This window comes from Anabrus simplex, chromosome 11, assembly GCF_040414725.1.
Source record: "Anabrus simplex isolate iqAnaSimp1 chromosome 11, ASM4041472v1, whole genome shotgun sequence".
In the NCBI taxonomy this organism is placed as follows: domain Eukaryota; kingdom Metazoa; phylum Arthropoda; class Insecta; order Orthoptera; family Tettigoniidae; genus Anabrus; species Anabrus simplex.
In genome coordinates, this window is record NC_090275.1 from 130,152,871 (window position 1) to 130,178,236 (window position 25,366).

Sequence of the window (25,366 nt, forward strand, 5' to 3'; positions counted from 1 at the left end):
TGTCTGCTGGAAATGCCTCCGTTGACGGCGGCCTGGCATTCTTAGCTATACACGTGTCCTGTGGCACACGACAACACGTTCTACAATGACTGTCGGCTGAGAAATCACGGTACGAAGTGGGCCATTCGCCAACGCCGTGTCCCATTTATCGTTCGCTACGTGCGCAGCACAGCGGCGCATTTCACATCATGAGCATACTTCAGTTATGTCAGTCTACCCTGCAATTGGCATAAAGTTCTGACCACTCCTTCTCGGTGTTGCGTTTGCTCTGTCAGTCAGTGTATAAATTGAAATTCGGTGTTCTTAATCTGCCCCTGTAGGAAATTAATCCTAGCTTTGGCTTCAGAAATACTACATTCAGCTCAAATTAAATTACGAGTTGCATTCTTTAGTTGCTTTCTGAGAGATAAATTATCTTTTCGGCATCGGTAAGAGAACTAGACTGACCCTGAATTTGACTACAACTAGGTTGACCTTGAACCTGAACTTCACCGCCCACTGTTATCACTGCTTCACTCACTTCGTGATTCTCGTTCCTTATCCTCTTGATACTGTCCTCACTCCTTTTGCTACTGGGTGCCTTTTGCGATTTTACCTCAGTGGATAGGTATTTCGGTAAATTTGAAGATATATGAGTCACCGCTCCTGGTTTTATTTTCTACCTCACACGAGGAAGTTCAACGTTTTCACCATTCGCAACGAAACAGTCCGCCTTTATAATTAAATTTGCCGAAAAATGCAGGTCACATATTCTGCTTTTGGCCGACAATTGCTTATCTTTCTGCGGAATAACTGTAGCCCACTTCGCAAACAGATTATTTCCCTGTAAAATATCGTCTAGCATCACGCTTTCTTCCGTAACCCGATTTACATCCAGGAACGAAACAGTACGACATTTTCTCGAAATAATAGAAAACTAGTTAAGTGCACACACAAAGCACTGCACAGAACTAACACGGACTTTCAGAAAATATTAAAACAAACCACCGCCGTCTCAATCTCTATATACTGCCTGCTCTGTGCCGCGAGAATTGCGTTTACAGCGACATTGCAGATGGCAGCACTTACCGCACCCGGAGCACATGTTGGTTAAATGAGAGTTGATCCGTAACACCAATATAAAATGAAAACTAATCCTTAACATGTTACTAATTGAGATGATAATGCACATACAGAAACTAACATTTCACATTTGAGCTTGGCTTAAGATATAGAAACGTAAAATTTATAAAATCTTACCAGTTACAGTAGTTATATCAGGATCATCCCACGCTGCATGATACACACAAATTTCAGAATTTTCTCGGCACGAGTAACGGAGTACCTTTTCAGTCCTTTTCTTAATGTTATTTACCAGCAGTGGATGCGGAAAGATTCTATCACTATTTCGCTGACCTTTTGTTCATGACCAGTTTTCAGGATACGTTTTATAGCACATAATGCAGTGCGTGCGTTCGTCATATCATTAAATCCACCACCCAATCTCACTGAACTAAATAGATCTTCTATTGCGTCTCCAGAAAATCATCTAGTGAGAATATAAACTAACCGATTTTGTAACAGATAAGGCACACATTCCACTATAGATTTCACAGTTAACGAGACAGCATCTGCCGTTTCATTAGTCAGACACTTCAGTTTTTCACGTTTTCATTCCAACCGAATTACTTTAACGTACTCGATGAAATTATCATTCAACCATTGTAAGTATTTTATCTGCTGGTGAATAGAAATGCAAACAATCTGGATTGTTTTGCCGAAAGGCATTACAGTAATCATTTCTGAAATAAAAGGGATAGATCGGAGAGTTCTAAGCCTTTAACGAGGAAGTAGGCAGCAGGACTAGAGAACGTCTTTGAAAGTCGGATTACAAGAAAACACAACAGTTTATTCGTGAGAGCAAGAGATTTTACAATATCTGTGCCGCGTACACCACGCAAACGAACTTGTCACTGGTTCGGTCGTAGAGGAGCCGTACTCCTCTCTGTTGGTCTGATATTTTTTACATTCAGCTCTAAGTCTTTCCTTCACTAATTGGGAAATCCCGACAAACACTGTCAACATTTCCCATTTAGGCTACTTGTCCAGAGTACTTGGTGACGGAGCTGACACTAGACCAGGAGCATATTCGTAACCGTTTGGGATACTATTCCCCACGCCACATGATTTGCCGCGTGATTTGTTCTGACTGCCCGGATTTTGTCTTGCGAAAATTATGGATTTGATTTTAAAAAGCGTTCGTTTTTCCTTTATATTTGGCTGCTTACTTTATTCAGTCGATCAATTTCTGGGTTGTCTTCGAATTGTCTCTGTAGTCTTTTAACTTCATTATGGTTAGTAATCAGCTGTTATAGCAGTCTCAGAATTCTCGATCGGAGCATCTAATGTCTGATTTTCTGATCACTGCTGTCATTTTTACTCGTTGGAATATCGACTTGGATTGATACATCGTTGTTCAAATTAATTTCGTACTCGTCATCCAATGTATTTCCTGCTGTTGAAGAGCTTGTTTCATCACAGATTTCTTCCGAAGAAATATCTTGTCGCTGTCTGGTCTTTCGTGGAGCTATTTTTCTGGTTTGAAGATAATGGGGATAATTCGAAGACTGACTAGGCACGCTCTCTGGTTTCAATATATTTTTCTTTTGGTTTTATCTTTTTATCTCCATCTCTAAAATTATGGCTACAGACACTAGAATAATCGTATGAAATTCGTTGATTACTCTTGGTTGATCCTTGCCTTGATATAGCGTTAAGCCAATTTTCCCTAAGTTGTTTATTAGGGGGGATAACAAGAATCCTCACACCTGAAGAATTTGGATTTCCTGCCTTTATATACAGAGAGGAAGACAACAATTAATCATTTTACAACCAGAGACACACACATAAATGCTCGATGCAAACGCACTGGAACACAATAACGTAGGTACGGAGATAAGTTGGGTGCGTTAGCTGGCGCCCCTAGCGGAGGTTCGTGACACTAAGAGCTCACGCTGAGAAGCATGTTAACCGCATATCATAGAGCAGGCAGTATATAGGATTGAGACGGCGGTGAAACAAACTAATAGGCGTACGCACGCTCGCTGTACCTTTGTCGACAATTGGGCGCACGTGTCGTTGCAGTTGGATCGTTGAGACTGCAGCGCCACACTCCGGCAGGACCACCAACTACAATGTAAAGAGAGCGCAGTGATCACACTTGGTATTCTATTCGTCATGGTAGCGGTTTCCAGGCTCTATGTGAGGATAGGGGTGTAGTATGATTTATACAGTGTCACCTTGGTTTTCAGTGGTACTTGTTTATCCCATAGTAGCTGTCTTACTTGGAGGTAAAAATGTATTACTTTATTGATTCGACTGTTTACTTCATATTTAGCTAAGTTATCCTTGCCATTATACTACCCAAATATTTAAATTCTGTGACACTGTCCAGCTTAGTGCCATTGTCACCCTTCTCTACCTTCAACACCACCGTTTTAGCCTTGTTGGTGTTTAATCCATATCTCTCAAACTCCTGTCTCCACCCCTGCAGTCTCTCTTCCACATATTAGAAAGAAAAAATATATTAAAATTAATTGTACTTTTCAAAATTTTAGTGGAGGACGAAATTACAAACACATTTTTGATAGTTTAGTTTTTGGAGTGTTTATGTCAAATATTGATTACCTTACGTTATAACAGTTTCATTGCAACTTGCCCTAAGTGGAGAATATATTCTTACAATTTATACAAATTTCTAGCCTTGTTCATAATACTGTATTTCTGAATTTTTACAAGACCAAATCTGCTAAGATCACCTTTTGTTCTTATATACTAGCCACCTTTCTATAAGGGACATAAGAACTTACATGTAGTTAGCACATAAGTTGATGACCTGCTTGCTGGCCTCAGCAATTAGCTCCTTCCAAGGGACCTGACCCATCTTCTTCTTGACGGGCTCCAGACGCTTGTTCAGCTCCTGGCAGCAGGCCAGCGCTGCCTGGAATGAAAACAACTAAGAAATAGTAATGTGTGCTGCTAGTCAACTCGTTAGCTGTTTGTGAATTGTCTACATAGCAGACCACTATGTCTCTGTCGTCACTTTGGCCCAGTCGTCCACTCCCATCTCGTGCACCTCTTCTCCATTCTCTTCACTTGTCCAGATTCCTTCTACGGCTGCTACTTCTCTGTGTTTCATTATGTGGCTGGAAGTCATTTGCCATGTGAAGTAAGGACACCAGGAAGCAAATGACAGGACTGAAATGTTCTGCTGTTTCTGCAGACATCATTTCTCCACACCCAAGCTTTTCCTAACATTTTTGAGGAATATTTCTGCTTGTCTACCCTGCTTATGTACTTCATTATCACTTTGTTCATTTGATGTCTAGGTACCTAAACCTTCCTCAGTTGTTTCTCACTAATCATTACCCCAGTTAATGTTTATCCTTCTTCACTGGTTGTAAGCATGAAGTCACTCTTGTCATTTTATCATCCATTACTACATCTAAGAATGCTTACAAATGAGAAAAATATTATTATCAGCACTTACTTTTGAGGGGGATAATTTTGGTAATGTAGCATAACCCTGAAACATTTGGAAACTTCATAGGAAGAAACGATTAATTTTCACAATCATATTGAAGCCGTGAAGTTCCATGGGTACCTGGAAAAGCGCATGCAGAACAAACTTTGAAATTTGAATGACAGTAAAATACGAGAGTAGGGTAGAGTTTTGGACACTGTGACTTGGCCAGAAATTGCTGAACTGACTTATAGGGAAACAGAAATAACCAAGAGACAAGTGCTAAGGGGTTACTGAGAATAGCTTACGTCTCTACTGCCCCTCTTTGACACTGTTGACAACAAGTGATCCTTGGTCCTGACTCCAGTAAGAACATCATTGCATTTAAAACTTTAGCAGGTTGGTTTGCCCTCCTTTCAGACTTTTCAAACTTACAGATTATCATTCCTCAAAGAACAACTTCAGATGAGTGACACCAAAAGCAAAGCAAAAGAGTATGAAGGCGGCCAATTTGGAACTTTTCACAAACAGGTTTACAATAAGAAACAGTACCAGTACTTCTTAGTACGCAAGAATCTCATTTATCCAGCCCTCATTAATCTGGATCTTCGGTTTATCCGGATCGAAAATAATAAAAGTGTATTTTTACTTGTACAGTATTTCTTTTACGGGATCGACTCTTCTTGAATGTTTTTTCTGCCTAGGATAGTTAAGCATGGGAATTGGAAGTAATTCGGTCAAAGTCTATCAAAGGTACTGTCCCGGCATTCGCCAGGAATTGAGAATAGGAAACCGTGCAAAACCATTTCCAGGATGGCTGAGGTGGGATTCAAAGTCATGCTCTTCTGAATGCAACGCAAGTTGGGCAAGTTGGCCATGCGGTTAGGGGTGCGCAGCTGTGAGCTTGCATCTGGGAGATAGTGGGCTCAAACCCCACTGTCGGCAGCCCTGAAGATAGTACCAGGCAAATGCTGGGGCTGTATATTAATTAAGGCCACAGATACTTCCTTCCCCTTCCTAAGACTTTCCTATCCCACCGTCGCCATAAGACCTATCTGTGTCGGTGCAATGTAAAGCAAAATGAAACCGGCGCTCCATCAGAAGCTAATGGAGCTGGACAAACTGATGGCACAGCGGCAGACCTGATGTTAGTAAAACGTATTCGGGATTGTGCTGCGCGCAAACGCGGTACAAATGTAAAACAGAAAAACCTTGCACATTATTTTAGTGCATAAAACAGAGTCATAAATGTAAGAAAAGTGTTCGTATATTATTTTGTACAATTGAAAAATGGGTATTATTTACAACTTATATAACACGTGCTAATAATAATGGCGTATGGTGCAGGCCTATTAGGCAACCTGCATGTCTGTGAAGGTGAGAGCCCTACCTACGATGATTTCTAATGTTGAATACGTCACACACACCCAGCCCCTGACCCACTGGAATTAACCAATTGAGGTTAAAATCCATGACCCGGCCGGAATCGAACCCGGGACCCTCTGAACTGAAGGCCAGTATGCTGACCATTCAAGCAACGAGTTGGATGAACGTGTGCTGTATTTGTTTTTCCAGATTATCTGGATCATTATTATTATTAGTTCCGGTCGGATAAACCAGGTTCTTGTGTATCTGCCTATTGTTCAAACTGCGAGTATCCCTTAAAGAAAGTAAATAATTATCAAGTCTGAACACTCCAACACGTGAAGCAACACTTACATAAGCTGCAGACTCGCTGGCCAGGCTGAGACCGGTCACCATGCTGTTGGGCGACGTGAAGTTGTTGGCCGGCTTCACGCTCACCATCTCGAGAGGAATTCCGAGCACGTGGGCCACCACCTGAGCAACCTGCGGCAAGGAAATTGTACTGTCGTAGATACCTCCCTCGATCAGACGTGTTAGTGGTGGAGGTTGTGTTGATGTCGCCAGCACACATTTTCGCTGGTGCTACGTATCTGATTGTGGAACGAGGCTGCCTGCGAGTAACTGTGCATGTTACAGACAAGATTTAACTCTTATTTCTTCCATTTCAGCAGGAGTGTCGGAGGAGTTCTTTAACGAGCCTGTAAATGTAGTGACATGAGGACGACCTGGACTTAGCTATCCTCGTAATCAGAAGAGATGTGAGGTGAGGTCACCATGCGTACGTGTATAGATAGTCAGCTTGAATATGGGTTGCAGCATTTATCGGTGTATTGTTGACAAGTAGACTGTTGTGAGGTAAAGGGTGGCGGGAGATAGATGAGCTACGGACCACTGGAATCACTAAAGACAAGATGAAATGTACTTTGATGGACTACAACACTCTGAACAACTACATCTCACATCTTGTTACTCATCCTCTGCTGACGAGGACCCAGTGTTCCTCGTAGGTGTCCTTCTGTTTGCTATCTATATTTTGTGTCCTGTCAATTTTCTTACCTTAGCATTTAAAACCCTCAGTAATTTCAAGACACACCAGCTTTCCTTTTCCCAAAATTTGTTCTCTCCTGATTGTTTGATGCTTCATACATTGGTGTACAAAGCAGTACTTTATGTTAAATTCCAAGAAATCTAAGCAATCCAATCCATGTCTACCTTTACCTGTTATTTTCTTTCCTTTTTCTCATTTTTGGGGTCATTTTCACCTTTATTTTTCACAAATATCCCTCCTTCTTTCATTAATCTAATCATCTTGATACACTCTATTTTCTAACTTACTACAGACTCACCGCAGTGAAATAATATTGTCAGCCATCTGGTGATGAATAAGAGTACAGTTTCATTAACAGACCAATGTTTAATTGAAATCAAACCTTTCATCAGTTTTAGAATTCAGGATCAATGCATAGCAATTAGACCTTTACAGTTTGGATGCAGGGCTTCTCCACCCTCACACTCACCTTGGTATTAGCTCCCTGTCCACACTCTATGGCGCCGTGAGAGACGGACACCGTCCCGTCCACAGAGTAGATGGAGACTGTTGCATGGAAACCGCCCAGCAGGAAGAAGGGATACTTCATGGGCACCATCGCAATGCCACGCTTTTTCCAGCGATTGTTCTGGAACATGATAATGGTGGTACCATTAGAGGGAATGTGATACTACTTAGTTCAGAAGAACTAGGTAAGAACAGCACTTGAACAACTTGCCATTGGCTTTCAGGAAGACTGTTGTCCTAGTGGATAACAAAACTGCATTCAAAGTACTGCATCCTGTCATACAGACAGAAAAAGTAACTAGAGAAGTGATAACTCTTCTCATGACAAGACAAACTGTCATTACTTATTATTATGGTCTGGATTTTTAAAAATTTGAAAAAACTTTAAAAAGCAAATTATGACTTGAAAATAACTAAATATGACCAAAAAATTGAACATTGTTTAAATTGGAAAACCCAACTGTAAAATGTGTTGTGCTAAATTCTTGCCTAATTATTTTGTTATTATTAGTGTTATTTTGTTATTGTTAGACAAGGTGCCGTAATTTTGTTCCGTGGAGTTCTTTTATGTGCCGGTAAATCTACTGGCGCGAGGCTGATGTATTTGAGCACCTTCAAGTACCACCAGACTGAGTCAAGATCAAACCCGTCAAGTTGGATTCGGAAGGCCAGCAGCTCAACCGTTTGGTGATGTTTGATTTCTGCCTCAGGTCTGGAACATATCCAAGGATATAGAAAGATGCCATTTTAAATCGGGTACCAGAAATGTGCCCAGCTTTCAACTCCTTCCATCAGCATCTTTAGAGTCAGGCTTGAAAGCACAACAACTGCTCTATTCAATGTTACTCAAACAGTGCATTTCACACAAATACATCATAACAATTTAAAGCCACTTTCTGCAAGGTGCAGCCTCCCATCTTCAGTGGTTGCTATGCTGTCAAGGACAAAACAAACAGACATACAAATCAAGGATATCGGGAGATACGGTTTTTTGTTGTGACAGGACTGTCTGGACTGTTGCTCCAGGTGACCTTACATCATTCCAACACTGTGAATAATATATTGTCCACTGCAGTTTCATTTCTGTACTAGAAATATTTTGATATTTTTACGAATGTTTAACTGTAACCCATAATTACCTTTAGAGATTAGTTTTATGTCCTTTTCAATATTATAAAGCTGTGGTGGTTTTGGTGGTAGCTGGATACTGTATTACTTTAAAGTGCTTTTGATATCACTGGCCAGTCTGTCCTCTGTAAATCATTTTACAATCATTACACGTTAGCCTACGTACTCCACAATTAGTGTACGGATTTTACTTGTCCCCAACAATATTTAAAAAATGGAATTATATAAAGACAGAATTCTGCATTTTAAATGGAAAATCTCTTGACATGCCCAAAATTAGGTGCGCCTGTTAACAGCAGAACAAACTGCTGAAGCTGTATTGGGACATTGGAAGATTAATGGAGTATGCCATTAGAAAATAACATCATTTCAAAGATATACAGCTGCCATCTACATCCAGGGTTCTTAACCTTTTTTTGTCTCATCCACCCCTTTGAAAATATGATAAAGCCTATGGACCCCTTCCCCATTAAAACCAACATGAACAACACAGTACTTTATTTTATAGAAAACTAATTGCCTTGTACACAAAGTAAACAACCTTAACATTGTCATGCACTCCGTACAAACATGAAATACTCTGATTTGTTTGTATTGATGCACAGGCCGAGATGTGTGGTCAGTCTCCGAGAGGCCGTCTGGTGTAGGAAGAACATAGGAAGGAGGTTAAGGAGCTGCTATCCTACTTTAGCCTAATGAATGTACATTGCTTATTATGAACAGTAAATTATTTGATGGTTCTTTTCTGAGACAGCTGACGAAGATTTTATCCATTTGGTACTGAAATACAAGCATCTCAATGACAGAATATCTCACCTTATTGAAAGCATCGATGTCCGCCTTGCGCTTGTCATAATCGGCCCACTTTCTGACGTCGCCGATCAGCTCGGGGATGGCGTTGTCTGTGGTGCTCATGTTGGCCATCCGCACCTGCAGAGGATCCACCTTCAGCACTCGGCCCATGTGCTCCATGATGTGTTCGATGAAGGCCACTCCCTCGAGGGAACCTGCAAACAAAGCATCACAAGTTCTTTAGGCTTCTTTGATTGAGAAACCGTAACTAGTTATTTAGATAGATAATGCCTTTATTGGTGGCCAAGTTAGGGCAGAAGACCCTTCCTGTCAAAATCCACTCCTACTGTGTCCTTCCGTCTACACGAGGTTCCCCACAAGCGATCTGCAATTCTTTTGATGCTGGAAGAAATGTGAGAAATGGACGACCAGCAACCAAATACATTAAGATAGCGACCATCAATGTAGTGACGTTAACAGGGAAAGAGGAAGAAACTGTAGATTTTATGGTTGACGAAGTTATAGCATTGCTGGCAATCAGTGAGACCAAATGGAAAGGAAAAGGTGAGAGGAAACTAAAGAAAGGATAACCTTATACTATAGTGGAGGAAGAGAAACCAAAAATGGTGTAGGTCTATAATTAGAAAAGACCTAAAGGAATACATAGAACTGGAGGAATACATAAATGAGAGGTTGATTAGCATCAGATGGAGACTTGAAACTGGTGTTACAAATATAATTCAAGGGTCTGCTCCACAAACAGGATAAACAGATATGAATCTAGAGGAATACCTTGAATATCTGGAAGGCCATATACAGGACAAACAGGTTGTGATCATAGGAGATGTGAATTCCCAAGCAGGTCAGGAAAGAAAAGGAGATGGGGAGATTATAGGTCCATTTGGATATGGGAAGAGAAACAAGGCTTTTGTAGGAGAAATGAGCTGACCATTGGTAACACATGGTTTCGGAAGAAAAACAGTCAGAAGATAACAAGATATAGTTGGGATAACAAAATCAAAACTCTGATAGATTACATTTTGGTCAAGAGAGGTAACAGGAAAATGTTGGTAGACGTAACAGCCCTCCCCGGTGAATCTTTCGAAGATCACAGAGTTGTGATAGCTAAGTTAAAGATGGGAAAGATACAAAAGATGACAGAGATAAGGCAGAGAAAGCTAAGGATGTAGAAATCGCAGGAGAAGGAAATAAATTAAGAGTTCCAGACACACATTAAAACAAGTATACCTAAGGAAGACATCGGAAGGGTCGAAGAAACAGTATGGTCGAGTCTGCAGAAAAGACCTGTGGAAGAGTAATAGGAGGGAAGAAAGATCAAGAAACGCCCTGGTGGAGTGACAAGGTAAAAGATACAATTAAAAGGAAGAAACAAGCTTGGAAAAGATGGCTGAGAAACAGAACAACAGAATGCAAAACAGAATACAGGCATTGCAGGAAGGAGGGCTCCAAGGTGGTTCAAGAAGAGAAAAAGAAATGCTGGCAAAAATTCACTGAATCTCTGCAAGAAGATACAAACAGAAACAAAACGACCTTATTCCAGTGGGTTAAAAAGAAGAAAAACCCAGGTGAAGGTGCTAACTTCATTAAAAATGAACAGAAGGAAGTGATGACACATGAGCAGGATATAATGCAGAGGTGGGGAAAATACTCTGAACAGCTTTACAGTGTGCAAAATACCTCGGTACAAGGAGAAATCGAAGAACCAGATTTAGTGCAGATGGAAGAGAAGGAAAACAAGGTGTCCACTAAGAGAATGAAACGAGGCAAGGCAGCTGGAATTGACGAGGTCACCATAGAAATGATAATAGCAGCAGGAGCAGTTGGTCTACAGCGGTTGTATAGACTCTTCAGAGTGATATGGAGAGAAGAGTGGGCGAAAGGGGTCATTTTCCCAATTTTCAAGAAAGGAGAAGGAAGCAATGTGAAGGATTGACACTGATACCTCATACAGCTAAGATCCTTGAAAGAATCTTGGATAGATGAATAAGAGACAGAGTAGAGGGAAAATTGGCAGAACACCAGTATGGATTCAGAAGAGGCAGATCCACATTTGACGCAGTATTTACATTGTGTCAAATGATGGAAAGGTATTGGGAATATGGAAAGGACATGGTGGTAACGTTTCTAGATATTGAAAAGGCATATGACAGTGTTCCAAGGAATTTGGTATGGAAAACACTGACAGAGGCACAGATTGGGAATGAAACAATGCAGATGGTAATAACATTGTATCAAAATTGTGAAAGCTCTGTTAGAACCAAAGTGGGTCAATTGAATGGTTCAGAGTTGAGACAGGCTTGAGACTCTTCATTATATCATGGATAGAATTCTACATAATATCAAGGAGAAGATGATGTAGTTTGGGGAGATAATGATTAGGAAGCACAGACACAAGTTGATTTATGGAATGAGGAGATAAGAAATTTTGGAATGAAGATTAGTACTGCAAAAAGTAAGATGATGACTCTTGAAGTAGTGAAAATTTGTTTATATTTGGGCAGCATGATATCACAAGATGGAAATTTGGATGGAGAAATAGATTTAAGAATACAGCAGTGTGCTAGTTTCTATCAGTGTGTGAGAGACATTGTATACAACAAAGATGTGCCAATGAAGTGCAAGAAGGTTACTGACCTATGCTTCAGCAGCCTGAACGTTAACTAAGCAGAACCAAAGTTAGATACAAGCAGCTGAAATGAGGTTCTTGAGGAGCATGCAGGGAAAGACAAGACAAGACAAGATGAGGAAATAAGGAGAAGCGTGGGAGTGTGTAAACTTCCAGAAGAGATTAATATATTAAAGCTAAAATGGTTTTGACACATGATGCGAACGCCAGTAGAGAGAACATTCATGGACACAGACTGGAAAGAGGCCTAGAATGAGATGGAGGAGCTCTCTTGTGGACTGTATTGCAAATAGAGGAGTCGATAGCAATAAAGTACTAGAAGAGGAGTGGTGGCGCACTACCCTACCCAGAGAGAATCTGGAAAAGGGAATGGATGAAGAAGAAGAAAAAAGAGAAGAAGAGATGATGATTGATACAGCTTAATTAAGAACTAGTATTAGGTTTTTTGCTAGTTGCTTTACGTCGCACCGACACAGATAGGTATTATGGCGACGATGGGAGAGGAAAGGCCTAGAAATGGGAAGGAAGCGGCCGTGGCCTTAATTAAAGTACAGCCCCAGCATTTTCCTGGTGTGAAAATGGGAAACCACGGAAAACCACCTTCAGGGCTGCCGACAGTGGGGTTTGAAGCCACTATCCCCCGGATGAGAGCTCACAGCTGCGTGCTCCTAACCGCATGGCCAACTCACCTGGTTGTATTAGGTTTAATGGGCCACCCAATCAATATACTTCACTTTGCAAGTGAGAAAACATTCAATGTTAAAATATGTTATGCATGCTTTGGTAGGCTACGTGTTTCATCTAATTTAAGACTTCTTCAGCCATAGCATCTGGTATCTAATTGAAATACATAATTATTACTGTCTAATGGTTTAAAATGGATGAGCTCATGTCCTTTCCAAAATGTTTAAAAATACACCAAAAACAACACACACTATTTTTTCATAAAACAGTCCATCACTTTCTCACAAAAGATCTTCACATGTTTAAATAATATTTCTTGAGATTTCACATACAGTGTACTGACTAACGTAGGATTTAAACTTTGGCCTCGGAAATGGAACCTTATCATCGACTGAAGAATACTGAAGACAAGGTCTACATATTAGTGGGTTTGTAGAAACTTACCCTCAACCTACAGTCTAGCTCTGAGCTGCTTCCTCTCGCTTGGTGGAACTTGGCTGGGGGCGGTAGGAGGAGGAGCAGCGCTATTAATAGGTCGAAGGGAAACAGCCCTGCCTATACGTAGAACAGAAGGGTGGCTTGTTTGTTTTAGCGGAGGTAACTTCAAAACATTAATTTTTCGCGATGTTAAAAGTAACGGCATGTGTTCATATAACGGATTATTATTCTCTTGTACGTCGTTCAAATTGTTGCTCGTGTTATAACTCTGGTCCAAACCTTTATAAATATTTTCATATATATGCATCAGGTTGCCTTTGCTCACTTTTTTAATACGGTCAAGTCTCGATTTATATCGGTATATTGGTGACCCGTATCTCCCATATGGACACTCATGGCAGAATACTTCCTGTGTCTATTAGCATTGACGTGTTCCTGATACCTAGTTTGGAAGCTCCTACCTGTTTGCCCAACGTACGTGACAAAGCATTGATCGCACTGAAGTTTGTAAACTCCTGAACCGAAGTAGTTTTCTTTATTGTAATTTACACTATTATAGTTGTGAAATAAATGACCATTATAGTTCTTTATTGAAAATAAAACCTGATATTCTTATTTCTTAAATAATTTTGTGATTTGAAAATTCCCTGGGTTTGTAAAAGTCGAGTACTTTGAATTCTTGTGATTCTCTGGTGCTAGTCTTATGTTGTTCAGTCATTTCTGTCAGAAACCTCTCGAGTGCATTTCACAGACCAAGAATTGGATAATCTTAATAGAGGACCTAAATTTAATTGGCCAAGTTTTAACAGAGATGATGACATCATAACAACGAGCTGAATCTAATATCTGAAAAATTCCCTTAATATAGAAATAACGAAACGACCTCCCTGAGTTAGTTAGTCAGCTAAAAACCAATATTCCATTAGACAGAGTTAAATGAAACAGAGATCTTAGCAATAAAATAAAAGACACCGATGTTATCGTGACTAAGGCTGATAAGAGCAATTGTATGGTCATATTGGATTCTTCTTCTTAAGACGCCGTCTCCGAGCGGAGGTTGGCGATCCACGTAACTAGCTCTGATCTTGACAGCGCAGAATGGAATGCCATTTCTGAAGTACAGCAGTGCCATCTTCGAAGGTCTTTCAGCCATGAATTTCTTCTTCTCCCAACAGATCTCTTCCCCTGTATCTTCCCTTCGATAATAAGCTGTAATAACTGATACCTCTCACCTCTCATGATATGTCCTAGATATTGCGTTTTCCTCGGTTTTATGGTGAGCAGTAATTCTTTTTGCTTTTTCATCCGACGAAGGACCTTGGCATTTGAGATTTTCATTGCCCAGGATATCCGGAAGAGACGGCGATACAGGAACATTTCGAAGGCATCACGTTTTTCTGTGATTGGATCCAGAGTCCAGCTTTCACATCCATATAGGAGAACAGAAAATATATAGCAGCGGATCATACGAATTCGTAGTTGGAGACTGAGATCTGACCTCACAAAGAATTTCTTCATGGTTATGAATTGTTTCCTGGCCTGCTCAATTCTAGATATTATCTCCCATTTGGAGTTACTTGGTCATCCAAGATGGTACCCAGATATTTGAGAGAAGACACTTGCTCAACTATTTTATCTTTAATTGTGAGATTTGTCGGAATTGTCTTCTTAGAGAACACCCATCAGTTTCGTCTTTGAGGGGTTAACATATAATCCAAACTCTTCACTGTACTGAACTAAGGAGTTTATCATGCACTGAAGGGCAGGCATGTCATCAGCTATGACAACAGTATCATCTGCATATCTGATGTTGTTGATGATTTTCCTGTTAATTTTGATCCCACCATAGTCTTCCAATGTTTCTTTAAAGATTGCCTCTGAGTAAGAGGTGACAGTACACAACCCTGGCGGACGCCCTTCCTGATCGAAGCAGTTTCTGAAGTTCCTTGATCAGTTTTGACATTTGCAAACTGATTCCAGTACAGGTTACTGATTATACGTAAGTCAGCGGAGTCACTACCTGTTGATCTCAGAATCTCTATCAGTTTATTGTGCCTGACACAATCAAAAGATTTTTTATAGTCTATAAAACAGGCATAGACATCAACATTCATATCTCTGCACCTCTGTAACAACACATTTAACTAGAAGAGTGCCTCACGTGTACCAACGCCATTTCAGAAACCGAACTGATTCTGATCCATGTGAGATTCACATTTTTTGTATATTCTAGTGTGAATGATTCGGAAGAATATTTTGAGCACGTGAGACATCAAACTTATCATACGATAATCATCGCACTGAGATGAGTTAGGCTTCTTCGGTAGTGGTATGAAGGTTGATTTCAGCCAGTCTGATGGCATTTCTCCTGATACATATATTTGATTGAATAATGATGTTAAGATATTGAGGCCGGCAGATTCCTGTTCTGTTATTACTTTGAGATCTTCAGCGTACACACCGTCAGCTTCAGTTGCTTTACCGTTCTTTGAAGTTTTACGGCATGTACAACTTCACTTTTTGTTATTTCAGGGCTATTTTCATTTATTCTCTCGTCAGGTGAAGGAGGATCATTTCTGTCATCTTTGAAGGGATTTTCTATATATTCCTTCCATCGTTTGAGTTTCCCTTCCACACCCAAGATTATTTCATTATTGGCATCTCTCAAAATTTGACCATATTGTCTCCGTTTCAAACCAGCAAGTTCTTTCACTTTCTTATGCAAGTTAAAATAGTCGTGCATCTCTTGAAGGATCTCAATTTCTTTACATCTGTCTGTCATCCATAATTCTCGGGCTTCCCTGCACTTTCTGCGTATAGCTTTGTTTAGAATTTTGTATTGAATGTGATCTGCATTTTTATGCTTTCTCCTTTCATCCATAAGTTCTAGAATTTCATCTGTCATCCAGCTCTGTCTTTTGATGTTGTTGCATTGTCCAATTTCATTTTCCTGGATTTCAATCACACTATCTTTAATGGCGTTCCATGTGTATTCTACCTCTGATGATTCAGTGTATCTTATTAACTCCATCTTCTTTTCCAGTGCAGTTCCAACGTTAGTTCTTACTTTGGGATCCAATAGTTTCTTAATATCTATATGCTTGGATAGTTTAACATTTCTTTTAATTTTTCTGAAACGTACAATTTTAAGGTCCATTACAACTGGATTGTGGTCACTATTTACATCAGCACCGGGATACGTCTTAACGGATGTCACATATTTCTTTAGTTGTTGTTTTACCAAAATGAAATCAATTTGATTTCTTATGATCTTTTCGTCGTTATCGGCGGGTGATATCCATGTGTAAAGCCGCCGAGGAGGAAGTTTGAAGAATGTGTTAGAGACAAACAGATTGTGCTCCATACAGAACTGAACAAGTCTATCTCCTCTTATGTTACGTTCACCAAGACCATGGCTGCCTACAGTATTGCCTTCAATGCCAACCCCTACTTTTGAGTTGAAATCACCCATGACCAATGTTATTTCTCCATTCTTAGTTATTTTCATAGCTTCCTCTAAGGTGTCATAGAATGCTTCTACTTCATCATCATCTTTATCGGCAGTTGGCGCATGGACCTGAATAACGTTCATGATCCGGTGTGATGTTTGTAACCTCAGCAACATTACTCTATCACTAAGTGGTACAAAATCTAGAACTGAATTTGCGATCATTGATGAAATAAGCACAGCAACTCCATATCTGTGATTGGTGTCGATTCTTCCCGAGAAGTACATATATCCTTCCTTCGTGTTCTGAATTCCTGATCCAGTCCATCTTACCTCACTCAATCCAAGGTTGTCTACTTTCAATCTACATCTTTCTGCTTCCACATTTGCTAGTTTTCCACTCATATACAAACTGCGTACATTCCAAGTAGCAACTCGTAATTTCTTGTTATAGATTTTGATTTTCCTAGCACTGTCAAGTACACAATCGTTCACAACTATGTTCGCAGCATTCCCCCCCGGAGATCCGATTGGGGGAACAGAAACTCCGGATACTAATTTCCGAACCATGTTATGTGAATTTATAGGGATGTCCTTCAGGACCTTTAATGCAGTGGTTTCCCGTTGCCTTCTGCATTCTACTGCCGTTGACCACACTTGGTTCCTCCGCCTTTAGGGGCAATTTCTTACCCCTTGGACAATAGAGTGCCCAGACCTACACCCGCTCATCCACTCTCAAGGAGACTGTTGGCATCTGGTGTAGGGGATCTCCTTATACCGGGAGATATTCGGTCCCCTTTTAGTCGCCTTTTACGACAAGCAGAGGTTACCGTGGGTGAATTCTAACCCGCAGACCACACCTTCCAAAAATGAACTGTAGAGTAGACACTATCAAGAAAATATTCTACAATATGAATTTTGATTAGTAGTATCCTTCGGAATACGACGTAGCATATGTACGTTATTCTTACATGAAGCCGGTTCCTCATAGAAAGAATCCCGTGATGTCATTATCATACCATCTCCTTTAATAGACTTATCAGGATGATTGTAAGACCAATGAATACGAAGACCTTTCGTACCTTTACGAAATTATCGCAGATAGGACAGTTTTATTAATTCACACAATGGACATAACCACGAGTCAGCAGCGCTAGTAAGAACTTAAACTTCCACATAAGAGATGCCAGCGTAAACTCCGTGAATCCTCAAATGACATATCTCACAGAGAAGTAATTCAATGAATATAACGTCACCTTATTTCCCACACAGATGTCAGGCAATACGCACAATAACAAAGAATAACTTAAACGTTGAATATCATACTGGAAATACACGACGCATGAATACTAACAAAATATGGCTACCGTTCCTTAGTTGGTGTAAAGGACACCTAGGTGGTGTTAACTAATATAATATACTTTTCGAAAAGGTCAAGGAGAAATTTTACAATCAACGACAAACAAGAAACTATAACAAGATGGCTGCCGTCTTGTTCATAACTAAACTTAAGAATTTAGTGGAAATATTATATTAAAAAGAATTCAGCCACGGAAGACAACACTATCATGTATGGAACACACACTAAGAAACTTTGTAGTCAGTCGATGAACCCCAAACAAAGCACCATTTGATTGATTTCAATACAGAAATTGCATGTGTGAAATCAATGGTCAAATTATTGAAAATTCATGAATATTCTGGAGTTCGTCACAAAAAAACATTTTTTTACGTTCAACAACACTATTTATAGTCAAGAAGGAGTACCAATGAGTGCTCCAGCCTCAGGTATCCTGGCTAGTATTTATTTAGACCATTTAGAACACCACAAAATAATTGGACACATTCAAGGTTTGCATTTTTGGACACGATTTGTGGATGATACTTTTGTAATAATACATAAATGTTATAATAAGAGTAACAATATTTTACAATTATTAAATTCATTGCATGAGAGAATCAAATTTACAGTCAAATAAGAGGAGGATGTGACCCAGTGAGTTCTCTTATAAAGGGGACGTTTACTCTGGTGAACATTATAACGATTCTTTACATCCTGGGAGTCATAAGATGGCTGCTGTTTATCGAGCCTTCAATTTGCCTTTATCTCATACAGAAATAAATAAAGAATTATGTTTTATACAGAAGATAGCCAATATGAATGGGTTCAGTGTTAATACCATCAATAAAACTATAAGTAAAGTAAAAATAAAGAACAACATAAGATTAGCAGCAGAGAATCGCAAAAATTCAAAGTACGCGACTTTTACAAACCTATGGAATTTTCAAATCACAAAATTATTTAAGTAATACGAATATCAGGTTTTATTTTCAACAAAGATCAATAATGGTCATTTATTTCACAACCATAATAGTGTAAATTATAATAAAGAAAACTACTTCGGTTCAGGAATTTACAAACTTTAGTGCGATCAATGCTTTGTTACGTACGTTGGGCAAACAGGTAGGAGCTTTCAAACTAGGTATCAGGAATTTAAGGATAAAAATTTCATGATGTTCCATATTGAAATGTATCATAATTAAATTAAAATAATAAATAAAGTAGTTTAACCTATTCAATACAAATAAATAAGAAATGTAGTGTTATATTCCTAAAGCGGAAGCAGTACCGGTTTCGGTCCCAATCCGGGTCATCATCAGCCGAATAAAACGCAAAAGAACAATGCATAGGTAAGAAAGAACTTAAAGAACGAGTCCGCACAAAAACAGTTGAAGAGGCAATATAAAACAACGGGGATAGGCACTGTAAAATCCAGAAGAAGTGGAAGGTTAGTCACTTAAAAGAAGCAAGGCCCAATCTTCTGAACAGCAGCATAGCACACGCAAAGTTCGCCACTGTGTCTCAAAATGTTTGCGAGAAGCTGAGAACAGTTAAGTGAGCCAGCTTGCAAACACTATCAGGCGTGAAGTCACAACACAATCCAACAAATGTGAAGATCCAAAATCGTGCAGAAGCCGAAGAACTCGATTGAAGTAAATTGCTTGCTCCCGAAGATCAGCGCAACATATTCAACGTCCGACACTGTTCTTTCAGACGCCGACGGAACTTGATGAATAACTTAATGATCCAGTATTCGCTCTGGTCGCGAAAATGTACATACATATATATATACACTGACTGACAGAGCAAACGCAACACCGAGAAGGAGTGGTCAGAACTTTATGCCAATTGCAGGGTAGACTGACGTCACTGAGGTATGCTCATGATGTGAAATGCGCCGCTGTGCTGCGCACGTAGCGAACGATAAATGGGACACGGCGTTGGCGAATGGCCCACTTCGTACCGTGATTTCTCAGCCGACAGTCATTGTAGAACGTGTTGTCGTGTGCCACAGGACACGTGTATAGCTAAGAATGCCAGGCCGCCGTCAACGGAGGCATTTCCAGCAGACAGACGACTTTACGAGGGATATGGTGATCGGGCTGAGAAGGGCAGGTTGGTCGCTTCGTCAAATCGCAGCCGATACCCATAGGGATGTGTCCACGGTGCAGCGCCTGTGGCGAAGATGGTTGGCGCAGGGACATGTGGCACGTGTGAGGGGTCCAGGCGCAGCCCGAGTGACGTCAGCACGCGAGGATCGGCGCATTCGCCGCCCAGCGGTGGCAGCCCCGCACGCCACGTCAACCGCCATTCTTCAGCATGTGCAAGACACCCTGGCTGTTCCAATATCGACCAGAACAATTTCCCGTCGATTGGTTGAAGGAGGCCTGCACTCCCGGCGTCCGCTCAGAAGACTACCATTGACTCCACAGCATAGACGTGCACGCCTGGCATGGTGCCGGGCTAGAGCGACTTGGATGAGGGAATGGCGGAACGTCGTGTTCTCCGATGAGTCACGCTTCTGTTCTTTCAGTGATAGTCACCGCAGACGAGTGTGGCGTCGGCGTGGAGAAAGGTCAAATCCGGCAGTAACTGCGGAGCGCCCTACCGCTAGACAACGCGGCATCATGGTTTGGGGCGCTATTGCGTATGATTCCACGTCACCTCTAGTGCGTATTCAAGACACGTTAAATGCCCACCGCTACGTGCAGCGTGTGCTGCGGCCGGTGGCACTCCCGTACCTTCAGGGGCTGCCCAATGCTCTGTTTCAGCAGGATAATGCCCGCCCATACACTGCTCGCATCTCCCAACAGGCTCTACGAGGTGTACAGATGCTTCCGTGGCCAGCGTACTCTCCGGATCTCTCACCAATCGAACACGTGTGGGATCTCATTGGACGCCGTTTGCAAACTCTGCCCCAGCCTCGTACGGACGACCAACTATGGCAAATGGTTGACAGAGAATGGAGAACCATCCCTCAGGACACCATCCGCACTCTTATTGACTCTGTACCTCGACGTGTTTCTGCGTGCATCGGCGCTCGCGGTGGTCCTACATCCTACTGAGTCGATGCCGTGCGCATTGTGTAACCTGCATATCGGTTTGAAATAAACATCAATTATTCGTCCGTGCCGTCTCTGTTTTTTCCCCAATTTTCATCCCTTTCGAACCACTCCTCCTTGGTGTTGCATTGTCACTGTCAGTCAGTGTATATATATACACACATATAATACAATTCAATATAATTGAAATATGTAACTAGGAACATGTAGATTCTTTAGAACAGTTGATGTAAAAAACAATTGAGAAGAGAAAAATGGTAAAAAGCACAATACCGGAAAGAAATGAAAAACGTATATGAACAGTGCGTTATTTCATGAAGATAAGAATTCAGGTCGGAATTGAAGTAGTCAAAGTCAGCGCAAGGCATGAGTTTAAATTTGAATGTAAAGACCCAAAATGCAGGTGGCACTATAGTGTATTAGTATACAGTTCAATTCGGAAAGTAGGTTTGTTTTTCTTTTTTAAGTTGAGAGGTGAAAAGAAAAGAGAGGATAAATTAATAACAGAAGGGGATTAGTAGATAAGAGAAGATTAAAAGGATTTGAAGTTAAAAGAGGATGGGAAAGGATAAGATAGGGAAATAAAGGAGGGGTAGTTTAGGGTGGGTTAGGAGGGTGGGTTATTGGACGTAGAAAACTTTAACATCAGATACTCCGAACATATCAACGCCATTAAATACAACAGATTCTCCGCTATAGGACAACACATACAAGACTCCAAGCATAATTTCACCAATATTGAAAAAGACATAAAAATACTTAAAATCACTTAAACACTACTGAAAATTGTTTTATTCACCTTGACCAATACTTCAACCCTAATTTCAATTTAAATGACATTTCTGAAAAACCCAATATCCTATTTGACATCCTAATTCCACTTCTCAAAAATTCTAAATTTCTAAACCCGAATTCAATTTTCCATGCGTTACAAAGTTCCTACCCACGTTTTCTACCTCCAATAACCCACCCTAAACTACCCCTCCTTTATTTACCTATCTTATCCTTTCCCATCCTCTTTTAACTTCCAATCCTTTTAATCTTCTCTTATCTACTAATCCTCTTCCTTTATTAATTTACCATATCTTTTCTTTTCACCTCTCCTCTAAAATAAGGAAAAAACAAACCTACTTTCCGAATTGAACTGTATACTAATATACTATAGTGCCACCTGCATTTTGGGTCTTCACATTCAAATTTAAACTCATGCCTTGCGCTGACTTTGACTACTTCAATTGCGACCGGAATTCTTATCTTCATGAAATAACGCACTATGCATATACGTTTTTCATTTGTTTCCGGTATTGTGCTTTTTACCATTTTTCTCTTCTCAATTGTTTTTTACGTCAACTGATCTCAAGAATCTACAAGATCCTAGTTACATATTTCAATAGGGAACATGCATAAATTTCAAAATTCTTTTTTTTGAAAAGTACGCCAATGAAATAGTACATAAACGTATTACAATGAGGTAAGTTGCCTTGTTTTCTACCATTAAAAAAATGTTCAAAAGTGCTTTTCCGCATGGCGAGTGAAACGGCCTCTGACGTAAGCGGCGCGTTGTGATGTCACGATCCAGTACCGCATGCAGCTCTACCAGCCATTGTGCATCAGCCGTTACTAAAAGCCGATTGTTTATTATTCGTGATCGCGAATAACTTCATAATGACAGAAGAAAGGTTCAAAACAGCACAGTCAGACAATCTACCATGTGTAGATGTCATCATTCTTGAAAAATAGTGACTTTTGTGGCCGCAGAAATTCGCGGATAAAAAGCAAGTTTGTAAGTGGCATCTTTTATACACGTGCAATGTATTGTAACTCATAGTATTAGGATAACAACAAACCTGGATAGAAATCACATCACTTTCAACATTTCCTTCTAGAATGATTCCCATATTAAAGAATAACATTACATTTTTGGGCTTTCAGCATTAGTAAAGTAAGAAATCAGATTTCAGCACTAACATAAACATAAAGGTAACATTATAGTACTAGTCCGCCTCTGTGGTGCAGTGGTTAATGTGATTTGCTGCCACCTCCGGAGGCCCGGTTTCGATTCCCGGCTCTGCCATGTAAGTTGAAAACAAATAGTACGAAGGCTGGATCGGTGTCTACTCAGCCTCGGGAGGTCAACTGAGTATAGGGGTTTCGAATCCCACCTCAGCCATCCTCGAAGTGGTTTATCGTATTTTCCTACTTCTCCTCCAGACACCTAAGGCCATGGCCGTTTCCTTCCCTCTTCCTTGTCTATCCCTTCCGATCTTCCCATCCTCCAACAAGGCCCCTGTTGAGCATAGCAGCTGAGGCCGTCTGGGCGAGGTAATGACCCTCCTCACCAGGTGTACCATCATACCCTAAGTTTCATGCTCCAGGACACTGCCCTTGAAGCGGTAGAGGTGAAATCCCTCACTGAGTGCCAGGGAAAAACCAAACCGATGGTAGTTGAAGGTGCTCAAATACGTCAGCCTCGTGTCGGTAGATTTACTGACACGTAAAAGAACTCCTGCAGGACTAAATTCCTGCACATCGGCATCTCCGAAAAACATAGAAGTAGTTAGCGGGCGTAATGCCAATAACATTAATTACATTTGGCTTTTAACAAGCTGAGCATATCACGCAAGAAAAGTGTCTTGGTGACATTTTAAAAAAGACATGAAAATACTTAAAATCATAAACAAAGGTCCCCTCTTAAACACTACTGAAAATTGCTTTATTCACCTTGATCAATACTTCAACCCAAATTTCAACTTAAACGACATTTCTGAAAAACCAAATATCCTTTTCGACTTCCTAATTCTTCTTCTCAAAAATTCTAAATTTCAAAACCCCAATTCTATTTTTCATGCCTTACAAAGTTCCTACCCACATTTTCTACCTCCATTAACCCACCCTCCTAACCCACCTTCCCCTCCTTCATCACTCAATCTTATCCTATCTTATCCTTCCTCAACACCATTTAACTTCAGTTTCTTTTATTCTTCTCTTATTCCACTATACCTCTTCCTCAATTAATTTATTCTATCTTTTCTTTAAAAAAATATTCCACCTTCATTTCGGTTCTTCTCATTTATACTCAACTCCTGCCTTGCGCAGATTTCGACTACTTCAATCATGACCTGAATGTTTTACGTTTTTAAAAATTGCGCACTGTGCACGTACGTTTTCATTTGTTTCCGGTATTGCGCTTTTTACTATATTTTTTTTCTTCACAATTGTTTTTTTACGTCAACTGTTCTAAGAATTCTATAGGAGCACAATTACTTACTCAATTATATTGAATTGTATTATATTTATCTATATACTTACTTTCCCGCAACCAAGGAAAATAACTGGATCGTCAAGCTATTCTCCATTTTACTTTGGCGTTTGAAACCACAGTGCCTGATATTGAATGTGTCGCGCTGATCACCGGGAGCTGGCAAGTTGCTTCAATGAATCTGCTCGTCTTCAACTCCTACACGAATATGGACCTTCGCATGTGCTCGATTGTGATGTGACTTTATGCCTGACAGTGTTTAAATAACTGGCTTTGAACAGTTCTCCGCTATTCGTAATCATTGTGGGACTTTGCCTAGCGCTGCGTGTGCCTTGCTGTTGCTAAGAGAATTACGCACTGTTTTTCTTCTAAGTTTTACAGTGTCTACCCCCGTTCATTTCCTTTTCATATTGGCTCTTCTACTGATCCTATGCATTGTTTTCCATTTCTTAATCGGCTGATGATGACCTGGACTAGGGTCGAAACAGGTACCATTTCTAATTATTATTAAATAAGAATGTAATTCACTACATTTCTTATTCTTTGGTATTGAATAGGTGGAATCTCCTTATCAATTATTTCAATTTTAGTTGTAATTTTAATTCGTGACATTTTAGTCGTTCAATACAGGAATGTCTTTCGTTGCTGTGACTTTTACTTTTTCTTTTTGCTATTTGCTTTACATCGCAGTCACAGATACGTCTTATGGTGACGATGGGACAGGAAAGGCCTGGGAATGGGAAGGAAGCGGCCATGGTCTTAACTAAGGCACAGTCCCAGCATTTGCCTGGTGTGAAAATGGGAAACTACAGAAAACCATCTTCAGGGCTGCCGACAGTGGGGTTCGAACCCACTATCTCCCGGATGCAAGCTCACAGCTGCGTGCTCCTAACCGCACGGCCAACTCGCCCGGTATTTTTATCCTTCGGTTTATTGACTTGGCTTGTATAACCTAAAACTTAGGCTAAGTTGGATAATATTTTAAACACCAGCATCACTATTTTCACCTGTGTGCAATTCTGTTATTTATTTCACTAATATTATGATAATTATTATAATTGAGCAATGTTAACTTATAAGACCCCAACAGACAAGCATTGGTTTTGTGCAGAGATATACATTTGTTAAATCACGTTGTTTTCTTT

At 40.3% G+C, this 25,366-nt stretch overlaps 1 protein-coding gene across 5 annotated transcripts in view; it reads right to left on the bottom strand.

The window, feature by feature from the left end:
- Positions 1-25,366, bottom strand: part of LOC136883355 (uncharacterized) — a 647,239-nt gene that overhangs the window by 123,417 nt on the left and 498,456 nt on the right. For 4 of the 5 annotated variants that reach the window (XM_068229694.1, XM_067155608.2, XM_067155607.2 and 1 more), the window contains 4 exons: positions 9,366-9,556; positions 7,384-7,542; positions 6,221-6,349; positions 3,849-3,979 (listed from right to left, as the gene is read on the bottom strand). In XM_068229694.1, the coding sequence (XP_068085795.1) occupies positions 3,849-3,979; positions 6,221-6,349; positions 7,384-7,542; positions 9,366-9,556 (610 nt within the window). The remainder of the gene's footprint in view (positions 1-3,848; positions 3,980-6,220; positions 6,350-7,383; positions 7,543-9,365; positions 9,557-25,366) is intronic. The other variant, XR_010861242.2, reaches the window with a different exon arrangement.